General features: G+C 38.8%; 1 protein-coding gene across 1 annotated transcript; it reads right to left on the reverse strand.

The window, feature by feature from the left end:
* On the reverse strand, nucleotides 1-23,996 carry mybpc3 (myosin binding protein C3). The gene is made up of 33 exons (XM_072464905.1): nucleotides 23,880-23,996; nucleotides 21,913-22,182; nucleotides 20,526-20,747; nucleotides 20,258-20,335; nucleotides 19,798-19,946; nucleotides 19,605-19,722; nucleotides 19,480-19,528; nucleotides 18,591-18,629; nucleotides 17,741-17,800; nucleotides 16,942-16,962; nucleotides 16,224-16,390; nucleotides 16,021-16,153; nucleotides 15,861-15,863; nucleotides 15,613-15,737; nucleotides 15,444-15,549; nucleotides 14,785-14,951; nucleotides 13,537-13,702; nucleotides 12,906-13,012; nucleotides 12,787-12,816; nucleotides 12,559-12,698; nucleotides 11,627-11,698; nucleotides 10,539-10,698; nucleotides 9,965-10,069; nucleotides 9,690-9,878; nucleotides 7,172-7,306; nucleotides 6,281-6,448; nucleotides 6,121-6,209; nucleotides 5,558-5,753; nucleotides 5,332-5,471; nucleotides 3,896-4,055; nucleotides 3,421-3,557; nucleotides 1,226-1,412; nucleotides 1-253 (listed from the first exon to the last, which is right to left on the reverse strand). The coding sequence occupies exons 1-33, from the start codon at nucleotides 23,902-23,904 to the stop codon at nucleotides 216-218; spliced, it is 3,951 nt and encodes a 1,316-aa protein (XP_072321006.1). The 5' UTR covers nucleotides 23,905-23,996; the 3' UTR covers nucleotides 1-215.
* Nucleotides 23,997-24,202: the final 206 nt, after the last annotated feature.

Below are 24,202 nucleotides of genomic sequence, written 5' to 3' on the forward strand. Positions count from 1 at the left end.
TTTTTTTGTGCTGAAGATATTACATCCCCATTTATTACACATGCTGAGAGCAAAAACATTTTCCATTTTATACGTTATAACATTGTACAAGCTTCCTTTACAGAGTGATGTGATTGATGACGAATCACAGAAAAGCAGCAGAATATTGCACTCAAATCTCAAGCTGAAGAAATCACAGAAGAGTCCATATTGACGGCATGCAGAGGACGGCTCTCTTACTTCTGAGTCTTACTCTCTTCTTTGACGATTTGAGCTGTAAACAGTCAACAAAGAATGTGGTTAATTTTAGATTTAAACTTTGAGAATAATGTTGTCCATTAATGTGTGTGAGAACAGGAGGGGCTGATATGCTCTTGATGGATTGTAATCACATTTTTACACATTTTGCCTATTTTTCGGCACTTTGGGCTGTAGTGACTTTTAAGTGCTCAATAAATAAGATGTGAATAGATTGCTTCCATGTTTGATGAAGATGGACTGGAGTGTAACTCAGGAAGGCCAAATTCAACACATTTAAACCAACAACATTTTATTTGTTTGTTTTAGCAGTTTTGCAGTTGTATTGATTTACTTTTTACTTTCATTTGATATAAAACATTTATCATAGTTTGACATCAGTCAAGTCAAGTTACTGCCTGTGAAAGGAGTTGAGAAAAAAGTTTAAATCTCTGCATCTATGTCATCAAAATACAAAATTTTATCTAAAAGTGCAGGGAAAATGTACTTGCAAAGAACACGAGTTAAAGGTTGAATGGACGATTTTTTGGCCCAAATCCGAGTCTTATTTCCTCGTGGCGTGGACTGCCGATTAGTCCTGCCACGTATCAATCATAAAACACTCCTATCGCTCACCTGCAGCCGCGTGTGGCTCGTCCCACGTTTCCGCGTGTCTAAGCGCATTGATCTATCATAATATAGTTCCCTCAGTGTACGGGACAAAATGAAGACGGAGAAAGACTGTTCGAGCTGACGCAGAAGAAGAGGGAAATCTACATGAGACGAGAGATGCGATGCGATCCCTTGTGCTAATAAACAAACGCACGTGTGTGTTGTATCAGTCCGCACGGGGGAGTGCGCACTTCCACCTGCGTTCTCAAATCGCCGAAAAATCGTCCATTGCGCCTTTAATGTTGAACAAAAATGTCAAACTAGGGAAACCTAAATACAATCATGTTAACTACATTTGAGTGAAATTAAGTGTAACCTGTCATTTTGCTTTACTCACAGCGCACTTCCAGTTTGCACTCCACAATGTCCTCCCCACACTCGTTGACTGCTTTGCACATGTAAACTCCTCCGTCGAAGGTGCAGGGCTTTCGGATCTCCAGAGTTAACACGCCTTGTCTACTGAGCATCCTGTATTTGGCTTCATGCGAGATGTCCATCTTGTTCTTGTACCAGGTGACTTTAGGCTGACAAGGGAGGACACACACGTCAAAGATAATAGGCTGGACCTAAAGCAAAACCTTTTGGTATTTACAATCCTTCAAGGCCCAGTTTAAGTACTCGATAATGCTTTGTGTTAATGAGAGCATAGACAGTTGATTTACAAACCCTTAAGTGGTGACAACAATCTAAACTTGTAATGTGGCTCTAAAGCATTGGAAGTGTAAATCATTATTTCAAATCCCTAATCCTTAACAAATATTGTGGTTACCTTTTACACACTGTTGACACCCCTATGATGTCAATAAAGTGGGGATTGTTGAGTTCTATAACATTGCAATACTCAAGGTTCTGGATGTGGAGCTCATTCGGGTAATGGATGATTATGTCACTATAACTGTAACTTTACTTTATAACTCATAAAAGTGGTCACATTCCATAGCAATAGTAATAATAAAGAAATAAAGTAATAATAAAGATTTCACTGTTTAGTTTTGGTGTCAATAACCATGAATATCTTTCTTTTTGTAACACTTAACATTTTATATAGTGACATCCTGCTAAAGGCCTCGGATGTTGATTGAGATAAGGAAATACTAAGAACATGGCCCAAAGTACTCATATAAAGGGTCTGTTTTTACAGAGGGTCATTTTGTTCTGTCTGGTGAAGAATGGGAAAGTATGTACATCTCTGTGGCGAACCTCAGGATCACATATTTGGAGGGATTTTCTGTTGGAAAAGTGTGTCTCAATTCTTTATAAGCCCATGTCAAAGTGCCCATTATGCACAGGGAAATGCAGACTGTTGGAGAGTATGTGGCAGCCAGGAGGAAAAGCACTATCATGTGTTTTGGGATTGTCCTGTTGTTCACAGATACTGGACTGAGATCAACAAAGTCTTACAGACAATTTATGACATCACCATCTCAATGGATTTCAGGACTCTGTGGACACAACCAGCAGCTCTCTCTGGAGCATCCTCCCGACTGCAGCAAAAAAGGCCCTCACAAAAAATGGATGACACAAAATGCTCCTATGATCAAGGACTGGACTAACATTATACTGGACATTTGACAGATGGAAAAAAATCACATTTGGACTCAAATTAAGACACATTTGACCGACTGTGGGCAAAGTGGGACATTTGTTTGGGTTCAGTTGTTTTAGTTGTTATTGATTTGTGGGATGTCTTTTGATTTATGTTTGTTTTTCTTTCTGTTTTGTTTGTGTTTTCATGTTTGTATATATTTTAGGAGTTGAAAAATAAAAAAATCTTCTCAGGTGAAGGGTCCTGCCCCTCTCACAGTAAGAAAGCAGAGTTTCACTGTCTGTCCCCCCAAAAAAGTAGCTACCAAAAAAGGGTCACACCCACTAATATTTCACAGGACCGCTTTTAGCTTTGATTACACCACACATTCACTGTGGCACTGTTTCAATAAGCCTCTGTTGCAATATTTCCATCCAGTGTTGCATTGACTTTCACACTGATCTTGTATTGATGCTGTGAGAGAGTGACCGCTGCACAAAGCCTCCTCCAGCTCGTCCAAACACTCTCACCGGGGTTCAAATCTGGACTTTCTGCTTCTCCTTAGATTTGTTTGTTGCTTGATGCTAATGACTTGACCCTTCTCAAACATACTGTCATCTTTTCCATGACCACGGGATTTGTCTTTCCACATTGGGTGTTTCAGAAATGAGAATCCACTCACTGCATCAGTTGGGTTTGAATACAGTGTTGCAGCTGAAAGATAACCACCCATGCAGCAGTTATCCAGCAGGAGGAGAGGACCTACTGTATTTGCTTAGTTGAATCCAAAGGTGACTTTTTCTTGGATAGGCAACGTATTTCTTAGCAATTAAAAAAATCCTATAATTGAGTAAATGAAATATACTGTAGCAAGGTTTATTAATGCCACGCAAAGCAATTTACATTTATTTTTAAATTTTTTTGCTAACTGCATGTACTCAGCCAGTCAGGTGAAAAAATAGTGACAATCATAAATGCAAGACTATTTAGAGTAGCACCTGACCCACCTTTGGTATCCCTCTTACTGCGCAGCTGAGCGTGGTGTTGTATCCCGCAATCACAGACCGGTTCACTAAAGGACGAGTGAACTTCGGGGCCTCAGAGAAGTCATGGTCCTTGTAGCTGGGCGGCTTGTACTCAATACCTGAGGAGACAGAGAGTCGGGGTCAAGCTGACATTAAAGTGGGATTAAACTTCCGAAACTCAAGCCACAACCCCAGTCAAAATAAGCTGTTAAAGCGGGCAATGCCTCGAGGACAAAAGGGGTGTAATTTGGACCAGAACAGCTCGACTTGTACTTCAAACTCATTCAGATCAGATCTTAAAATGCTCCGGCAAAGTTTAACACTATTTGGCAGTTGCCTGTTTTAGACCAGAAAGCTGCAAAGTAACCTGGATTGCACTACAATTGTGGTATGATAGCAAAAAGTTGATTTAGTGCTTAGTCCCACTTTAAATGCCTTGAAAAAACTCATTTCAAACCTGTTTTCTGGATGTAAGCGCTGTCCTTTGTGTTGCAGGGTTCAGGACTGAGGCCCACGAGGTTTGCGGCATAAACACGGAAGATGTATTCATTTCCCATTATAAGGTCTGACGCCACACAGTGAGTCCGTCTGTACTGCTCGTACACAGTGAACCACTCCTGCAGAAGGACATTGTTTCAAATAATAACCTTTTTAACTTTTGTATTCATAGGATGTATTCGACAAAACATAACACAAAGCCACAAGGTCAGATACAAACTTTAAATGAAATAAATACATGCTGCTGCACGGCCTATTTACTGTTCTTGTCCAGAGAATATGTTGATATAAATGTTTGGCACTAGTGTTGTATAATGATGCTAAAGTTTCTCAATTAACTTAAAAACCATTATACTGATTTTTACACCATAGTTAGGGTAAACCCGGAAGGCAATTTTTAAACACAAAATAATCATTGTTTCTTAATATCTGGTCTTACACTAGTTCTGATGTAGATTAGGACCAGTCTAAAACAATCCAGGAAAGATAACAAAGGCCTGTCGTGTCAGTAGAAGTAAAAGAATGAGCTGAGAAGATGGACAGGCTTCCACACACACTGACATCTCCTTTTAAATTGGTAACTTGATCGTATTTGTGCGTGTGAAATTAATGGGCTGTAATGACGAGCCCGGTGGAACATGAGCAGGAGTCGTGCTGGGCGGTGGAACAATGGCCGACGTCAAAGTGCTCTAAGTCGGGACGCGGCCAAGGCCCAGGATAAGATTAGCACATTCTTGGCGGCTTCGGCCCTGGCAGCTCGAGGTGCTGCATAGTGTCACTGCTGCACATGTGATAAAAGGACGCCAAGCGGCCATTGTCAATGTGAGAAACGGTCTTACTTTCCTTTTGCATTTTGATACACTAATATGTAACTTGTCTAGAGGGGGTTTGCCGCCTGAGTCGCCAAGTTCATTTCTTTACTGCAACTTTGGGCATCTATTTTTGCGTTATAAAAACATGTTTTTATAATTCATGTTTGTTTCATAATAATACCTCCAGTAATGACTGAAGTACAAGCTGTTAATGTATTAAAGTCCTTGTTGATGTACAATATTCCATACAAAAATATGTGCATCTCATTAGCGCTCATTCAGAGGCGACACAACATTGAACATTTTTGGGCTGGGGTCGCATATTTTGTTCTCCTCCTAAAGTCTGGCATTATCGTATTAGTATAGCATTAAAGTTCCAGGCAATAACAAAAAGGTTAAAAAAGAAGGACTGTACATTGCACTTAATTAAATACAATAATCGTTGCAGGTACACAATGCGCTATATTGCACTTAATGAGGTACAAATGCAGTATTAAATCGTTTGAAAGAAAGACGGTGTTCTTTATGTGGATATTCATACATGATCATTCATTGTAAGTACATATAATTCTCACTAACGTACCATTGTCTTTTTGTCTGCTTTCTGAATGGTGTAGCCGGTTATATCACAGTTGCCGTCATCTTTTGGCGGCTTCCACTCCAGAGCCACGTTAAAACCCCAGACGTCCAGAATCTTCAGGGCAACAGGAGGTCCAGGAAGATCTATAGAGAGGACCAAATAATATATTAGTCAAATAAACAGCTTTTGTACGTGTATACTGTATATATAGAACTGTAGTGTTTCGTACCCACTATCTGCAGAGTGATGTTGGCTGTGTCCTGCACATTTTCGATCTGCACTTGGAGTTGGTATTTGCCTGAGTGTTTCATCTCTGTTTTACGGATGAAGAAGATTGTGTCTGTGTCACTGTTTCTGACGCTGGCCATTGATGAAGTCAGTGGCTCTCCGTCTTTTGACCATGAGACCACTGGCCTGGGTTTGCCCTGTGCGGCGGGAAATATACTTTGACAATCACAGTACAAAGACCATATACTGTAATGAAAACAACATGTTACTTACTATAACTTAAATATATACTAAGTTATAGGTGCCTGAAATGTATATATTTTTTATTTGTTTTAGTAAAAACATATACTCATATATCCTGTTGATATGTGTCACACTTGCACATTACAACCTGGACGAGACCAAGAAATAAACCAGAACTAGAACAGGACCAAACTAAGTCCACATCAGGACTAAAATGGGTTTGGTTAAGGACTAAATAATGAGTGTAAATGCACCCTTAGACTGAAGTAAATAACTGTTTTGGTGACCGCTCCATTACAGTCTTTTGTAGTTTTACGTCACCTGAAATGGTATCACAAGATTGACACATTCATCAACTTTCTTGACTATAATTTGGCGGAGATTTCTGGGAAGCCAAATCTTCGGTCGCTCTACAAATGTAGAAACACATAATAAAGTCGAGCAGAACCATGGAGCTTAGAAATGTGACGACTGCACTGACGCATTATCTCCCTGATGGTGACGGGTTGAGCCAGAGTGGCAGCGGCGCTGGGGCCGGCCATGTTGTACGCCCGGACTCGAAACTGAAGCTTGTCCCCAGTGGTTAGGCCCCTGACGATGAGGGACGTCTTGTCTGTCAGACCTTCACAGGCCGGGATCCACTCGTCAGCTGCGGCACAAACATGTACAGTGACAAGAACAAGCGTGGACAACGGATGTGTTTTGTTTAATCTGTTTTTCACTGCCGAGGCAACAACTGTTGTTATTTTGGGCGTTACAAAAATAAATTTGAATTGAATTGACTGTGCCTTTTTTCACAGATTTGATTATTTATTGTCATTGAAAGCAATAAATACCACACATATAAAATGTGCACTGAATAAATCACCAGAGCATTAACTATAAGAGACTTTCTGTGGATTTACAAGACCACAGAGCATCAGAAACGGAAGCAACTACTCGACCTTTTTTTGTGTGACTGCTGTTATTACAGAAAACAGTCTCTGTTTCATTTGCAATGTCTCAGATGTGTTGTTATGTTATGTGCATGTTGTCTTTTAGGTTTAATGTTTAATGTCATGTAATGCCAAGTTACAGTTTGTATCTGTTGTTATTTAATTTAATGTTTTAAGTTTTTACCTCCCTTAGGACAATGGCTGAAATGTAGCTATGAGTGAAGCTGCTGCTGACACAATGATTAATATGTATCGTCCTAATTCAAATAAAGAAATACAATGAATAATAAAAATCAATTAAAAGTAAAATGACATGACATTGAAAAGGAGAACAGGATTGTTCTATTAAGGGATTGTATTGCTTTAAGTAAACCACTCTTCAGGCTTCAAAAGTAATTCTTGATTGAAAGCAGGCAGAGGCTGTCTGCAGCACTTACTGCCCTCCTTGCAGTACTCGACCCTGTATCCCTCCAGTTCAGCTGCTCCAATCCTCTCAGGTGGACGCCACTTGAGAGCGATGGAGGTGTCATTGATATCATCCACACACAGGCCCACGGGCTCACTGGTCGGCGCTGGAAAGATATTTACAGTATGTTACTACAACTAAAATATCCTGAACTAGTCCAGAAGCCATGAACTGTATGAGTGAGGATTCCAAAGAGCTGCTAAATGTGGATCTGTTACAACTGAGCCTTCAACTAGAAATGCACATTTTCTTGTAAATTAAATTCAATGTTTATTCAATTTTCATGTTGATAAATAATATCAGTGTGTAGTACTTTATATAATGCAATAAGAAGATGCTATCTGGTGTCTGGATCACCACAACAAATTATATACAGCTATTTCAACTACCGGTACATTGTATTGTATATTTCAACTACAAAAAAACAAATCTGCTATCCACACTGACACTGACTGATGTCAAGCCAAAAACTATAATTGGAGACGAAACCTTTATGTGGTTTGATTATGTTCCCTCCAAATAACAACACAACTCAAAACAGTCAGGACCATCCATCATTACACGAAGACAGCAGCAGCCCACAATCACCAACAGTCCACCGTTTATCATTTGAACAGTTTGCTGACAACGTGAAACTTTGACCTTGTAAAAGTGGGGTCAGGACGTGTCAAAGAAAACCACCTCAACATGAATCACACGCACCTGTCAGAGGAAAGACTTTGTTTCTCTTTGTGTCGAACAATAAAGCATGCAATACGTTCTCGTAAAATACAGTGTATACACATCTAAAACTATGTCTGATCTGCAACGGTGCATAAAAGGTGAAAAATAAATAATAAGAGAAAATGTGTTGCTGATGCCGTCTCAGTGTTACAGTAACACAAATTATATGTTGAACAGTGGGAAAATGTCCTTGGCATTGTTCCACCATAGTATCAACCACATTTAGTAAGATTTGTTTATTTCTATCACAGGTATATTTGGATATTACTGCAGAAACAGTACCACTGACATAAAGAAAGACTGAAAAGGTGTAGACTGAACCACTTTCTACTCCCCTGACCGGCCAGTCCTTCCTACACTCTGTTAATGTGACGGAGCAGGATGTCTTGGCTGGTCAGATAACTCTTCTGCCTGTGCGTTCCTGGTTGAACTCGTTCCTCAGGTGAGCCCGAGCGGAGACTGGGTGCCGACTATTCTCACACATACTGCTCCAGTAATATTTATAGAGATGCCAGAGATACTTTCCTAATCTGCCAACTCAATGTGGACAAATCATGTTCCATTCAGTATCTACAAGTGCTGATAGGAAAGTCACGCCATCACATTTTACGATTATTGTGAGAAAAACACACCACAATTTAACTATTATTCACAATTAGAGCAAACAATGACATATTTTAAGTTTGTTCCCATTCCCCCCCGTCTCACATGCTACTATTACTAAAGTTTGTAATCAGTTTAAAAAAAATAAACTTTCTGGATGACAAAATAAAGTTAATAATTTAGATGTATTTTTTTGGACTATAGATCTTTTTTTTTTGGCTCTAAAACGATTCTAATATTTAGTTCATGAGATTATATTGTAACCAGAATAATCACAATTATCGATTAACGAAATAATCTTGACATCCCTATTATACCTCAAAATGTGTGTGTGATGAAAATTATGAAAATGTTTTTTATACTCGAGTATGTGAATTTGAGCCTGTTCAGTAGTGACCACAAGTCACCTGAACCCGTGACCTGTAGAAACCTTATACCGTGAACACAACAGAGACCTCAATCCATCTTTAAGTGACCTATATTATGTAAATGTGTCTTTTCCCCTGAATTCTTTATTTTTTTTATTTAACAAAAACAATAAAAACAATTAACATAACAATACAGTTGCAGAAACTAAAACACACAAAATGACAACAAAAACAAAAAACAATTAAAAAACAAACAAACAAATTAAGTAACATTAATACATAAAAATAAAGTAAACCGAAAACACCAGTATTTTAATGCGTTTTAGTAGGCCATATATTTCTTTCTCTCTATTTATTTTTATTTGATATATTTATGATACCATGTATTACTATTATTTATTATTATTATTTATTTATTTTCTTAGATTAATTATTTAGGAATTACATTTTTATAAATATATATTTTTTTTAATATTTGATATATTGTTATATATATATATTTTCAATCGTATTTTGTCCATCACAATTGTTTTTATTTTATTTTAATTTGTATTAGTTTATGGTATTGTTGTTTATTATAATTTTTTTGTTTGAATTATTGCCATAATTATTCATAAGTGTATTTATATATTGCTACCCTTTTACTTATTTCATAGCAGATACATACCTGCATTCCAAATAGAAGATGTTCAACCATGTACAATGTTAATTTTGTTCCAACCGTTTTAGAATGAACTCTGAACTCTTTGTACTATTTATTAAAAAGCGTCCATTTTGTTTCGCTGGGAAACTCACCCACAGGTACAAACGGTTGTGAAGCCGGGCTGTGGCGGGACATGCCGATGCTGTTGACCGCGTACACTCTCATCTCGTACATCACCCCTTCAATCATCCGCTTAGCCTCGTACGTCAAGTCTGGGTAAGGGTCAAAGTTCAGTCTCATCCACCTGTAGCTCTTGGTCTTCTTTCTCTCCAACACATAACCTGTGAAACATTCAGGGTGGATTTCAGTGGCAAGAGAGAAAAATGTCATGAAAACAGTCTATGTCCTGTAATGAACAATGTTTTACCAATGACAGGCTGGCCGCCGTCATATGCAGGAGGATCCCACTGAACCACACAAGAGTCTTCTCCAACGCTAAGGATTCTGGGAGCCTGAGGTGGATCAGGTACATCTGTAGAAAACAATCTAAAAGTGAATATAGGATTTGCTACTGCATCTACGATAGTTACCGTACTATGTCATGTCTTGTTTATCACACCATATCAAATATATGCAGATGTATTGGCTGAACGACATAGGAAATGATTGCAAATTACGATATATCTATTCATTATTCCGTTCAGTTATATGAAAACATATAACTGAACTGAATAGCTGCCTCTAATGCATAAGTCAAACTCTGTCAAAATAAGACCAGCGACAAAATCGAGACAAAAACAAGGCAAATTTAGATTGAAAAATGAAAAGTGTTGATAACATCCACGTATTTCGACATTTTCATATTCAAAAACAGTACATTTCTCTTAGATGTAGAATCTTGGTATTATTGTTATTGTGATGATTGCGTTAGCTACATCAACACTTTTGCAATATAGTGTAGTGTAGCCCTAGTAAATGTTATGATCTTATTGTTGCCTCACCAACCACTTTGACGTGTACATCGGCAGTGTCCTCTCCCACTGGGTTTCGGACCACCACAGAGTACATGCCCTCGTCCTGCCTCTCGGCTCCTTCAATGGTGAAGATACAGTGGCCTTTGGTGGTTTCAACATGAACCCTGCCGTCTTCTTCAGTGAGAACCTGAAACAATTCAAGATTTTAGTACGCTGTATTCGTCTTCTGAATACTAGTCAAATAAATGCAATTACCACACTGGCACTGGGGCAATTTACATCAGTTTTGATGTAAAGATTATTAACAAATACAGTCGTTGAGGAAAATGGCATTATGCAAGCAGAAATGTTATGTTCCTACTCTCAAAAATGTTGTTTATCATTTGGAATTGTATACATTTTTGGGAATGTCTGACAGTTGAAATATGCTGGACTTAGATGAATAAAGCCCTGCAGATTGTTTTCAGCATTGGCCTCCCACTTCACTTCAGAACTATGTACTTGGGCCTCAAAACTCCTGCCATGGACACAATAAATGGATACCTTTGGAGCATACCTTTGGCTGCAGTGACGAAAGCCATAACAAAGAAAAGGTGGCTCAAACAGTGGCTCAACAATCAAGGACTGAACAGACTTGTTTCTGACAGACTCTGGCCCAGATGTGACTCACACGCTTACAGTACTTCTTTGCTATATTTAACTGTGTCCTGTTTTTTGTGTTATATGTTTTTAAAACGAATAAAACTTTGGAAAGGCATTGAATACGTTATTTCGTTTTGAATAATTTTATACTAGTAGTGCATGAATAATTCAAGATCAGTACAAAAAAGAAACTTACAGCGTAGTTTCCTTTGATGTGCGTGACTCAGGACACGCTGCTACCTCTCACTGAGCAACATGCAGACACTACTTTGAGGTGTTGTTACTGTGTAAAACATGCACAATCTGTCAAAATGCTGGAGTTCTTTATCAAAACGTTGTGTTAAAGGCGTACGGTGCCAAGGATATTTCCACATATAGGATTTTCTGGTAGATATTTATGAAGAAAGAAAAATATAAACTGTACTATTAAATGTGAACAAGGAAGCGCTTATCTAACGGCCGTGCACACTTACTTTCCCGTCCTGCATGGTCCAAGAGGAGGTCCGGCCTGCTGTGTCTTCTCCATCACGTTTTACAGAGCTAGCCTACATTTGAGCAAAGCAGCAGAAGCAGAGAGGATTTGAACCCTCTCCTCCGACTCGCCGAGCACTGAAGCAGTTAGTTGCATTGCATTGGCCGGTTGTCATGCAGATAAACCAACACGAGGACGCCACACGGCTCCGGTGGTAGAGCAGACATTTAAGGGCGAAAGATTGGCCGTTTGACCCCTGCACTAATCGGTTCACTCTGCTCTTGTGTTCTTGGGCAAGACACTTCATCCAGTTTTCTGTGTGAGTGTGTTCTGTGTAAGTGTGTGTGCGTGTGCGTTTGTGGAGCGGATCATCACGGCTGTAAAACGTCACAAAATGTCACAAAAATGTCACAAAAATGTAAACCATTTAGTTTTTTATTATAACTATAACTTAAAAGTATATCAAGCCTTCTGCTTCTTCATGAAGATCTTCTTGCTTTGCCTGGAATGTTCCACACTATGTCATAAAATGTATCTTATCTTATCTGCATTTATCACAATTACAGGTTATATTGCTATGTGGTATTGCTCAAAAACCATGGACTCTTACTGTGAGCGGGGTGGACCTTTCCGCAGATCTGACCTGCTTGTCTCCATGGTGATAGATAAGCTAAGTGCCATACTGTGGAACGTTCCAGACGACGCTATAACTACATTTAAATTCAACACTACTTGAGGGACTAGAGTGGACAGAGCACATACATAAACACATTTGAAAGAGTTAAACGAGTCAAATGACCAGAAAAAAAATACAAATTGGTCCTTTAAAAATAAATAAATTAGTATAAATTAGATTAAATCAAATAAAAACAATACAGTTGATGCCCTATGTTGTCAGCATGGCCTGGACATCGGGAAGTGTCAGTGTTTTACCTTTTCTCCCTTGGTCCAGATGACTGTAGGCGCAGGGTCTCCTGTGATGGGCACGTCCAGTCGCAGTTTGTTTCCCGCCACGACGATGATGGTGGACTCGGCGGTGCGTCCCATTGTGTCTAAGTGGATCTTGGGAGGATCTGAAAAAGGACAAAATAATGCAGCCAATGACAGAAACATATCACTCTTGACAGGACTTCTTTTTAATCCTGAGTGTAGTCTGTTTACCTTGACGTGGCACAAAATCAATCTTCACCTCTGAGAAAGTAAATAGGTCACAATGTTTCATCGTACACGGCGAAAATGGAAAGATGAATGATTTTGTGTGAAAATGTTATCTAAATTACCAAGGAAGTTCAGTTTGGCTGATAGGTTGAAGGCGTGGCCGTCTGGCACAAAGGTGTAGTCTCCTTCGTCCTCAGGCTTCACATCATCAATGGTGAGTTTGTGGATTCTTTCAAATAAAAGCTAATATTTTACATTATAGATTCATGTTATTTCAACTGATTAACATTCAAATTAAACTGTTTTGGAAGGTAAATATGGAGAATGAATTGGAGGTTTGAAACTGTAATAGAAATTGTCTAAATGTGTAATGTGTCTTATGTAAATTTGATGGATTTACACGTAACTGTTTTTGTTATTTTGTGTTTGATAAGAATTTCACTACATATTTGAATTGAAAAATTCAATGTAAGAAATATTAAATCAAATAAATACACAGTACACTACTCAGGTGCTAAAGGAATGAACATGATGGGATCTATTATATTCTATGAAAATACATTATATTTTTATAAATGAAAACAATTAAAAACAATTAATAAAAATAAATCTTCCATAAATGCATACCAGCTCACTGTAGTCCTCCGCATTTGTGAAAAATGTAATGTTGTATCATATAAGCGGCACATAATATGCTTGGTTATATACTGAGTGAATATATTGTGTGAATATTGATGAAAGATGAACCGTTACCTGCCGATATGAGATATATTAATTCTTGAATCTGCTTTGACCTCCACTCCATTTTTGAACCAGGTTCCTCTGACGTTCTCATCCGAAACTTCACATTTAAAAACAGCCTGGTCTTTTGCCTTCACCGTCAGATCGGCAATGCTCTGGTAAACCTCCAGCTCCTTTTCTGAAAAAAACACACTAACAATTACGATGAGGCCTCAGTGCTCTTCAATCTTCTGACGTCTGACACTTGTGTGACAGCTGGTAGTAATATATTTACCACCACTATCTCGCATGACATTTATAATTCTCTGGCTAATAAGTGATAAAAACACTATCTTGTTTATTTGAAGTAGTATTTCAATGATGGCGCTACCTAAAATATGGGATGAAATCGGATGGCGGGCCATTTTGATTTATCATGTTGGGAATATGGCGATCCTGTATGTACGTAGCGAGATCCCTGGGCCTTTTCCATAGACTGCAGACGCACATACGGTAATATTATGTGTGATCTATATGTAGAGATAAATGTAGATTATTGTATGTGGTGAGGAAATGGCAGTAATATGTTCTGTTGAGACATGTTCATTGTCCCGCCGCACCTTTGTGTGTTGTCTCTTAGCAACTAACACAATGGGTGTTTAAGGTAATTGGATTTATGGCAGAAAATAAAGTCGGAGGATATGAATGGCAGATGCAGCAAGAGCCTTGAGCTGATACTGTACACATTATTGCAGGAAATAAAATACCTAGAGTTATTAAAGTTACAACAGATAAACTGCAATCCAAGCAAAGATGGGCCTCTGCATACCACTTTAAAGGTTACAGGAGTTTTTACGTCTGCTTTCACAAATCACACTCATCAAATGACATGGGACAGGGTTTTAACAGCTCGGCTGTGAGCTGTTGATCCCCGCAGTGCAGTGACAAATACTTCTGCCAGCACTTGAGATCTTTTGTACAGGTACATTTTTAACTGGGCCCACAAAGGGAAAAAAAAGAAAAAAAAACACAATTGCAAATTGCTTTGCATAATTGCAAATCTAACAGTCAAAGAGAACATGCTGCTCCATTTGTTGTTCATGGTGAGATCTGTTTACGGCCATGATTACATCCAGATGAAATGTAAAATAAGATGAACGGCCGTGTCCTGCAGGCGCAGCATGCCTCCAGTGCCATTGCTGGTGCAAGAGATCGGAGAGGGCTCCATGCTGAGCGTATGTGCGTGTCGTGTGTGTATGTGACCACATGACTGACACTCACCCTGAACTATGAGCTCAGCAACAGACTCGCCGCCATTCGTCTTAACCTTATAAAGGCCACAGTCTTCTTTTGAAGCTTCATTTATAATCAGGACGTGTTTACAGCCGTCTTTCTTGAAGCGATACTTGAACGACTCATCTCGGGTCAGCTCCACTCCATCCTTCTCCCTGCACAAATTAGACACAAATACTGATAATTCAAAGGTCAATGGTAGAACTTCATAACACACATTTTAGCAAAGCACCCACCAAAAACTTTATGTTCAAAAAAAGGTTAAAATGTTGACCTTTTCATTGAAGTAATAAGTTAAGAGTTGACCTTACGGGTTTGAGAGTGCTCTGAGCACAAATGCCATCTCAGGATACTCCTGAACAGACACCTGCAGCTGTTCATGCTGATTAGACTTATTCTGTCGTGACATCGACACTGTGAGTCTGTTAAGCAGCACCTGTGATTTTCTACTGCACTAACTACCGTATGTGGCATTTTCATTTATGATCTTGTTTTCTACATGGACAAATGTGATTGTTTTAACTGTTCAAATTCAGTTATTTATTGTATATCTTTTTTGATTGGTCATTAATATTCACAGTGCAGATATCTGAGGGCATTATTTTTTTTGTGTAGTTCAGAATAATGAAAAAAGGACAACTTCTGACCATTTGACATTGGCTCCTTCCTCTGAGACGACGCACTCCAGCTCCACTCGCTCACCATTCATCACCATCTGATCCTCCAGGTTCTTCACTATTGTGACGGGAGGCTCTGGGCAAACAAACGTGGCACATAAATGACACGTCCTTAAATCCAGATAGGATAAACCCTTACCTTTGACAAAGAGCTCTGTGGTGCACTTGTCCTCTCCCACCACACAGCTGTAGGCGGCATCGTCGGCCAGCGAGCAGTGGTTGATGGTGAGGTAGCGCATGTTGCCCACGCTCTCAAAAATGTACCTCAAGAAAGAAGATGATTTCACACACAGTAGAAAGCTTTTTGGAGACAACCTTGGAAACTATAGCAAGGAATTTATCAAGAAGACATACTTTGGGCTATTGTATGTTTGTTTTTTCACTTACTTGCTGATGAAAGGTCAAGGGAGTCATTTCAGTCACCGTTGAAAGCAGGAACACAATGAACAGAAAAGTGTTATTGGCCATGATGAATCACTATTGTCTGACTCTGTGTCTCACAAACACAACGCAAACTCTTCCAGAGATTTATTTTTTTTATTTGTACCTTCCAGTGGGATGGATTTCTTGCCCGTTTTTCAGCCATTTCACTTCTACATCTGAATCTGCAACCTCCACAGCAAGTTTCATTTTGTGTCCCTTTGTTACTTGGTAAGCCGGGTCCAACCTCTTGAGAAATGCTTTTGAAGGAGCAAACCAGGCGTAAGCTTACAGCACATTCTAAATATTCACTTAACTTTCTGTACTAACCCTCGCTTTTCTTTTCCTCCTTCTTCTTCATCATCTTCAGTCTCTTGAGCATCCCGCGGAGATCTGTAATGCCGTGCTGAAAAGCGACCTTCTCGTACTCGGAGGCAGGAGAGTTTTTGAGGATGTCCCAAATGTCCACATCTGGGTCTGCGTTCACCTGCACAGCGCTGGACAAAACAGATTTGATGTTTAACTAGTCAAAACAATAAAACTGTATCAAATTGTCTACGTATTAAAAGTAAAACAAGCAAACAATTCAATTTAATTTGTCTGTAATCTTTGATAGGGTGAAGTAGAACATTTAAAGGTGCACAATGTAACTGTTCTGCTCGTCGCCGTGGTTAAGATGTTACTGCTTTGCCAGCGGATAAATATCTGCTGAAGATAAGGTAAATCATCTTTTTGGGAGTTTGGCTTGGTTTAAAACGAGTATAACACTTCTGTAGTTCTTATAGACCTCTCTTTTAGCCACAGTTTAAACCTAGAATAGTCCTGTTTTAGACCCGGTTTAGATCTGGTGGTATTCTTAGGGCCAAATACTGTATATTCTTAGGTTGTACTTGGTGTGAAAAGTTTGAGAAACACTGCACTAGATGCACACGATTAGGTCATCAACAAAATAAACGCCACTAATAGGCAAGTCAAGATTAACGTTTCTAAAACTGTGGTTTCTGTCCATCCAAAATTTCTATTTAACATGTTTGTATCAGATTCTTACCGATGTTTTAAGAAACTGCTGCTCATTCAGGAGTAGAATCCAAGATGCAAAACAAACCAAATGCATTAAACAAAAAAAAAAATGCAGTAAACCACAGCAAATTAAAACAATGACAAAGAATGTTAAAATATTAAAATAATTCACACAGCACAAATATCCATCAAAACGAGTCATTTTACATGGAATATCTATTCAAATGTTTTTGACAGATTATGGAAAACTTATGTTGTGAACAGTAGAATAACTAGCAAGATGTGAGTGATTATATGAAAAAGTAATAGTAGAAAAAGCTTCAGTTGTAGTCATCTGGACTCAGTTTGAAAAAATAGACGTTTCGACTCTCATCCAAGAGTCATTGTCAATAAAAGAATTTAGATCGAGAACTCCGATATTAATACTGTTCTGTGGTAAGACCTGTTCTGTGGTAAGTGGGTGGGTCTTACCACAGAACAGTATTAATATCGGAGTTCTCGATCTAAATTCTTTTATTGACAATGACTCTTGGATGAGAGTCCAGATGACTACAACTGAAGCTTTTTCTACTATGGAACACGCCTGGACGAATGAGGGATTACACCGACATGAAAAAGTAATGTTAACATGTTAATTTGGTTCAGTGTAATCTCGTCACACACATTGCCACAAATAATATATCAATCTGATTTGTGTTGAATAAAAGGCGCTTACTCTCTGAGTCCAGGAGAATCAAAAGGAAACAACAGACATAAACATAGATGAGCACATTCCTGTTCTTATATAGCTAATAACAGATTAATGTTTGATATTTTTGTTCATTCACCTCTTTTTTAACAAAGCGCTGAAGTCCAGCTCTCCTGAGTCTTCTTTCCCATCTGCGCTACTGCAAAAACATCAACATTAAACACGTGACCCAGCGTTAGCATCCTAGCCTCTGTTAGCTTACACCATGGATCTATTATATTATGGCTTACACAGATGATTGTTAGCATGAAGCTAGTTTTAGGCATGGATGTATTATATTGACGGTTTTATTTAAGTTTGGTTAGTTTTAAAGCCCATGAAGCAAGCATAGCTTTGTGAGGATGTTTAGCTCTTTCTTCTGATTTGCTATCATACTAAACTAGTGTATCATCTACATTTTCAGCCAAAATGTTAATGTTTTTAGCACAAAATAGCCTAAAAACATATGTAAAAAGGAAAGCATGCTGTAAATCAAAATATTACTGCAGCATTATCAACTAACAATACACCGAAGCATCATATTCAGATCCAAATGCTTCTAAGTTACTGTAAAGGTAAGTTTGGCTCATTTGGACAAGTGACATCACACAACATTGATGCATTTCCTCTGGTGCAATCTTGTGGAAGAGTGTCTTGAAAACATTGTGTGACTTCTGTGACCAGGTACACACCAAATACATCCATGGTACACACTGACATATTTTGTGTGCTACTACTTTGCTCTTTAAATTGAGATTTTGAAGTCGATCACAGCAGAGTAATTGATAAATAATCAACATTGTTAAACCCACTGTGATCTCACTTCACTCAAATTTAAAAGGGACTAAAACGATGTGTCTCAGTTTGACGTGGCGGCAGAGAAGAAACAGGTTGCATTAAAGTAATCCAGATTTCTTTGCTCTTTCGACAGTCACATTTATCATCACTACCTTGTTGTGGCTCCACTTCTCTTCTTGCCGCCCTCATTCCTGACAGGTCAGCATTTTACAATTATTCTTCACACATTCACACTGTTAAGAGCCCTTTGTTGGAGTTTGTGCCATCAATCCTCAATCGGGATGGCAAGATCATTTGGTTAACCGATAATCGTGGGTATTTATGTAATAATATGATTGTAAAGACTAAGAAATGATAATCCTGACACTTTTTAGAAGAAAAATAAGATAGTTTTATTTAAATTAGTTGAAAAGGGACAATATTTGAACTAAAGTTGGTATTTCTTTGTTAAATTCAAAGAAATGTGGCGAGTTTAGAATCAAAATTTACTTAATTAACTTAAATTAGTTCAGCCTTTCCTCAGAAAAGTAAAAAAGTTTATGTAAAATGTATTATTCAGTTGTAACGTGTTGTTTTATCCAAGCATATTTTGTGTTTTAACTGAAATTACTCTTAATCAGAGTCTGTAACCAGAACTTTTCGAGTGGGACTGCATGATTTTTAGATTTTTCTGACCAGTCCATTGATAAAACTCTTATTATTAAAAGTTAACAATTTCAACATTTTGACAAAAAGACTGAAATAGTCCTATGAATTGACAAACTAATAAAGGAATCACGTGTATTTCAGAACATGTTTGTACAGATCTAATCTATACAATTAGCAGTATTTTAAATGCAGAATAAGACAGGATATTTCTTGTGTGTGTCCTTTGAGATTTTCTAATTGCGCCGATTCAAATAGCGATTTCAATTCGATTGTGATTCATCTTGCTGGCCTATATCGGAGTAATTTCAGAAAAAAGCTCTGCCTTTTCAAACAAAATGGCAACCTGGGCCAGGGCTTCTCACAGTTTAAACCTTAAGGCTGGGAGAGACTTACGTTCGTCTAAAAGCTGCTCTTATGTCCAAACCCTCGGATGATCTGGCCTCTACAAAGAAAACAAAGTAAAGCCCTTAAAGGCAAACTGAGATTGTATTGTATTGTGTAAAAATGAGAGCGCCCACCGTGCACAGTCAGCTCAAAGTTACAGCTGTCAAACTTGTCTCGGGATGACACTTCACATCTGTATCCTCCGGCATAGTTGGCCTTGGCTGCGATAATGTGCATCTCAAATGTGTAGATCTGTCAAATCAATAGTTTAAAACCATTGCATGTTATTAAAAACCACTTAGTAAAAGATAGGCACATTTGACGCACCTTTGTGTTGCGATCGTAAATCTCCTTCAGCTGCAGATGTTTTCCTGATTTGCTGGCGAGGTCCATCCACTTTCCTTTAAACCATTTGACTGTGGGTTTCTTCAGCAGAGATGTTGCATTCACTTTGGCCACAAACGTGATATTTTCTCCTGTAGCACATTTTATGAAGGTCTAATCATTCATAAACTACTGACACTTGGGAAATTTTGATATTATTGTGAATGTTTTGATAGATTTGAACATTTGAATATACAAAAGAGCTGATTAGAAATAATAATGTAAAAGGTTATGTCATGAACTTTCAAATAAGATGATATTTCTGCACGTTTGTGATTCATTTTCCTGACATTTCACAATTGTCTTATAATTAAACCTCAACTAATACTTGCCCACCGCTACTTCAAGTATCTATTTTTTAACTTTGATTGTTCCTGTTGATTCTGATATTTTGTCTACTCACCCACAGTGACTTCTCCGGTCTGCGGTTTCTCAGTGAAGAGGCCAGTCAAGTCCTGTCGTGTGTCGGGAGCCTGTACATCTGGGGGAAACACAGCAGGTAACACACACACACACACACACACACACAGACACACACACACAAACACACACACACACACACACAGAGTGAACTCAATGCAACTGTTGACTGAATTTTTCAATGTTAGTAAAACCACATTTATACAGCATTAAAATTGTCTTTTTCGTTTTCAGGTTAATCGGCCGCCCACCCTCAGCTTGCGGCAAATCGGTTGTTGGAGCCGCGCTCTCATCGTCCTGGGGTCCATCTGCGGGGGCAGCAGTGGGATCTGGCTCTCGGGGTCCATCTGCGGGGGTAGCAGTGGGATCTGGCTCTGCGCTCGGCTGCAAAGGCGAGTCGGCAGGCGTCTCTGCAGTTGCGTCTATGGGGGGTTTCCCTTCAGCAGGGACATCAGCAGGGACTTCAGCAAGCGCTTTAATAAACCAAAAACAAAAGAATGAGCTTCTGTTCAAAGAAGGAATGGGACTGTATGAGAGTACGATAACCGTGACCATTAATACCATTGTATGACCGTATACAGAGTAGGGCTGTAGTTTAGTTCATTCATCTGCTGCAGATTTGGGAGTGACTGAGCAGTTTAATCTGCCCTAACAAGAGCTACTTTTAGTATATATTTAATTCAATGTAGTGTTTATTTGTTACAGTTTATGATGTGGATCTTTGCATTCTGTATAAATGGATTGATCTACAAATAATGTTTGAAATGACATATTCTTCTTGATAGATGCTCCCGTTACTGTGAAAAACCCACTTTTATGTGTGTTATCTGGTGTGAGCGGCTTGTTGACTGGTTTTCCGTGCGTTATCGGCAGCCTCTCGTGGCTGTCCTGAACACCAGTTTGAGTGCTGGTTACTCAGGAGGAAATAATGTGCTGGTGTGAGTCCCAAGGTCGGCCCGCAGACAGAAGGTGGCGGTGATAGGAGCCACGGACAGCTGCGGGTCGTCGCCTCTGCTCTCCGGGCCGCTCGTCTGGAGACTTTCTGGGACATTTGCTTCCACCTTATCAAATCCGAACAGCACAAGTGTTCTCAGCGACTCACAGTGGAGAAGAAGTGAGCTATTGTTAAGTCCATGAGCCATGAGTCATTAAAGGGAGTGAGAAAGCAATGACATTTTGGTTATTTGTTTATTGTGACTAGGGATGTCAAGATTATTAGATTAATCAATAATTGTCATTATTCAGGTAGCGATATAATCTTAAGAATCAAAAAATAATAATCGTGACAATTTTAGAAGGAAAATAAGTCTTTAATTCAATCTATAGACCACTTTTAATCTGGCTGTTTTTGTCACATAACCTTAATTTTGTCAATTCCCTAAAGCGTGTCACAAAATGGAGTAATAGTAATGTGTTAGACAGTGGTAGTGAAAGAAAATTTTTTTCAGGTGTTTCTCCTCACAATAAACGTAACGCTAAACTCTGATATCTTGACATCCCTACTTGTGACTTTAAAAATCGACATTGTGAGCAAGCAGAGGTGGCAAAGCGAAGTTGGTGCTTATTGAATCCATTTCTTTTGTGATTTTCGTGCTCTGTGCTGTCAACACGCCGTGAGCGATCATCAAAATAGCCAACCTGGCTTCGTGACGAGTTTCAGCTCGAACTTGACCTTTGAACCACCGGTGATCACCGCGTAGACACTGGCGTCGTCCTTGGTGAGATCTGTGATGGTCAGGGAGTGTTTGTTCCCATTTACTGTGATGGCGTATTTGTCGCTGGCCACAATTTCCTTGGCGTTGCACTGCCATTTTACTTTAGCATCGGCCTTTTCTGTCTCTGCTTCAAACACCACCGAGGAGCCCTCCGCTGCCTCCTGGGGCTTTGGTTTCTTGGTGAACGCTGAAACTGAGTCATGGATTCAGCAACAAATATATTATTATTTTTAAGGACGTAAATTACTTATGACATGGAATCAGTGGCTGCGTTTACATGCACACTCAGTATCCAACCATTTAGGTTAGGGGGGCCGAGGATTTAGAAAAGAAAAACATGTCCATTCTGCAAAAATAGAATAATACTCTAGGGAATAATAAAAAAATAATAATGGCACTCGAAACACATGTTACCACGAACACTTCCAACAGCAGCTTTCTTAAAACAGTGACAACATTTGAAAACTATTTATTGCTTTTAAACAAGCCCCTTGTTTTACACCAGCTGTTTGCATACCATTTGCCCCTGAGTTGGCTTTAAAAACAAGCTATTTGTCAAAAAAGTAACAGAACCATAATCGTATAATTTGCCTTTATCAGAAATCATTTGCCTAATTAAAAATGTGAAACAAATAGTCTGTGTTTCATGTTTAAACGTAGCTTCTATATGTACAGGCCTAACACAGCTAACTCAGGTATCCTCGCTCAGGGATTATGTTGGCTCTATTTTAGCTCCTCTGGAGACACATAAGAATGATGTCTGCCTGCACTCACCACTTTCTACTGTTTCACCTCCAGCTGTCAATCAATCACGCCATTTCACCTTCACAGCTCCTAAATCTGCTCTGGCTTTAAAATAAGTTTGTAACAAAAACAATACTACTTCTTTAACCACAGAAAAGAAAAAAACAACAACCCAGAAGTTAATACTTTTCAATGGTTTTCCTAAAATGACTAATGATTATTGTATTGTAATCGCGTTTACAAAATATGAAGTCCACTTTGGTTCTAACCTTATTCCTTAATATCTCACATAAATATCAATGCTTTATTATGTTTTCCCTTCTGTGGATTGTTACTTTAGGCTAGACTTAGGGAGTCAATACTTAACAGTAAACATGAATCTATTCTATTGCTCTATTTCTGTGTTTTATTGTGCAATGCTATGCGGACAACTATAATCTAATTTGATGCTTTTAATTGAACCTCTACCACACATTTTCCATATGCATTAAGGATAATCTAGGCTTAGGTCGAGATATTCTTGACAAATCCTTGACACTGGCCTTCGACAGACGTTAGATACCTGAACTGTTGTGTTACCCGATAGGCTCCATAGAATCCATTATTACTGCTGGCTGAGAGAGAAAAAAAAACTATTAAAACTCATTGTCACGTTCTTTAGATCAGCGTTTGGTCATTGTCGTTATGCTTCAAATGCTCCAGGCTCAAACACACGTCAGACAACGTTTCCAAATGGGACACACGAGCCTGTCCCTCGCTGCCAAAAGGATTTACATAAACTTTCACACCAACCCAAAACTATCTGGACATTACATTTACCACATATGTTTGGACTCGATGTACTGGACATTTAAACACGGGACACCTGCTGCCCACAATACATTTCATATCAAACAGTAGCAGCTCCATTCAGAATCTATATTATCTAGATATCTTTTAAAGCAACAAAATAAAACCTTAGAATGAGGATAATTCAAAAGATGACTATTTTAATAAGCCTGAATACTTTTTAATTTGATAATCTTCTCTTCATAGCAGCGGTATTAGGTCTAAAGTACTTCAAAATACAAGGAATATGCAGAGATAAAACACACAGTTTCAGAAGAAGCTCTGTGACAGTGCCTAAAGGTGATGGCCGGCGCTTACCTGTTTTCTTCACTGGCTCCGGCATCCTGAGCTGTCTCCGCTCCTCCACAACGGGACGTCCTAAACAGATCTGTCAGACTCAGCCCTCAGCCTTTAATAGTAGCTCTTCCAAACAACACTCCCACCTTCAGCAAACCATCCCACCTTCTCTCCTTTTTGTATCCCCCCGACACACACACACACACACACTCACTTATGTGCATACTTTTTGGGAACATGACATTGACGTATATTTTATATAGTAGTACACTTTTGTGATTCATTTTACAGACGTGTCACATTTGATAAAACCTCACCTAATACGTTTAAAGACATGTTTTAAC

This window comes from Eucyclogobius newberryi, unplaced genomic scaffold (assembly GCF_026437365.1).
Source record: "Eucyclogobius newberryi isolate DKJ021-1_F unplaced genomic scaffold, fEucNew1.0.hap1 SCAF_5, whole genome shotgun sequence".
NCBI lineage: Eukaryota > Metazoa > Chordata > Actinopteri > Gobiiformes > Gobiidae > Eucyclogobius > Eucyclogobius newberryi.

Excerpts from the sequence above, each read along its gene's own strand:
- mybpc3 (XM_072464905.1), bottom strand. The coding sequence starts at position 23,904 with ATGCCGGAGCCAGTGAAGAAAACAG. Across the intron at positions 6,449-7,171 it reads CGAGTACTGCAAGGAGGGCA|CTGACGAGTGGATCCCGGCC; the intron begins GTAAGTGCTGCA and ends TTTGTGCCGCAG. Across the intron at positions 3,558-3,895 it reads CGCTTACATCCAGAAAACAG|GTATTGAGTACAAGCCGCCC; the intron begins GTTTGAAATGAG and ends CTGTCTCCTCAG.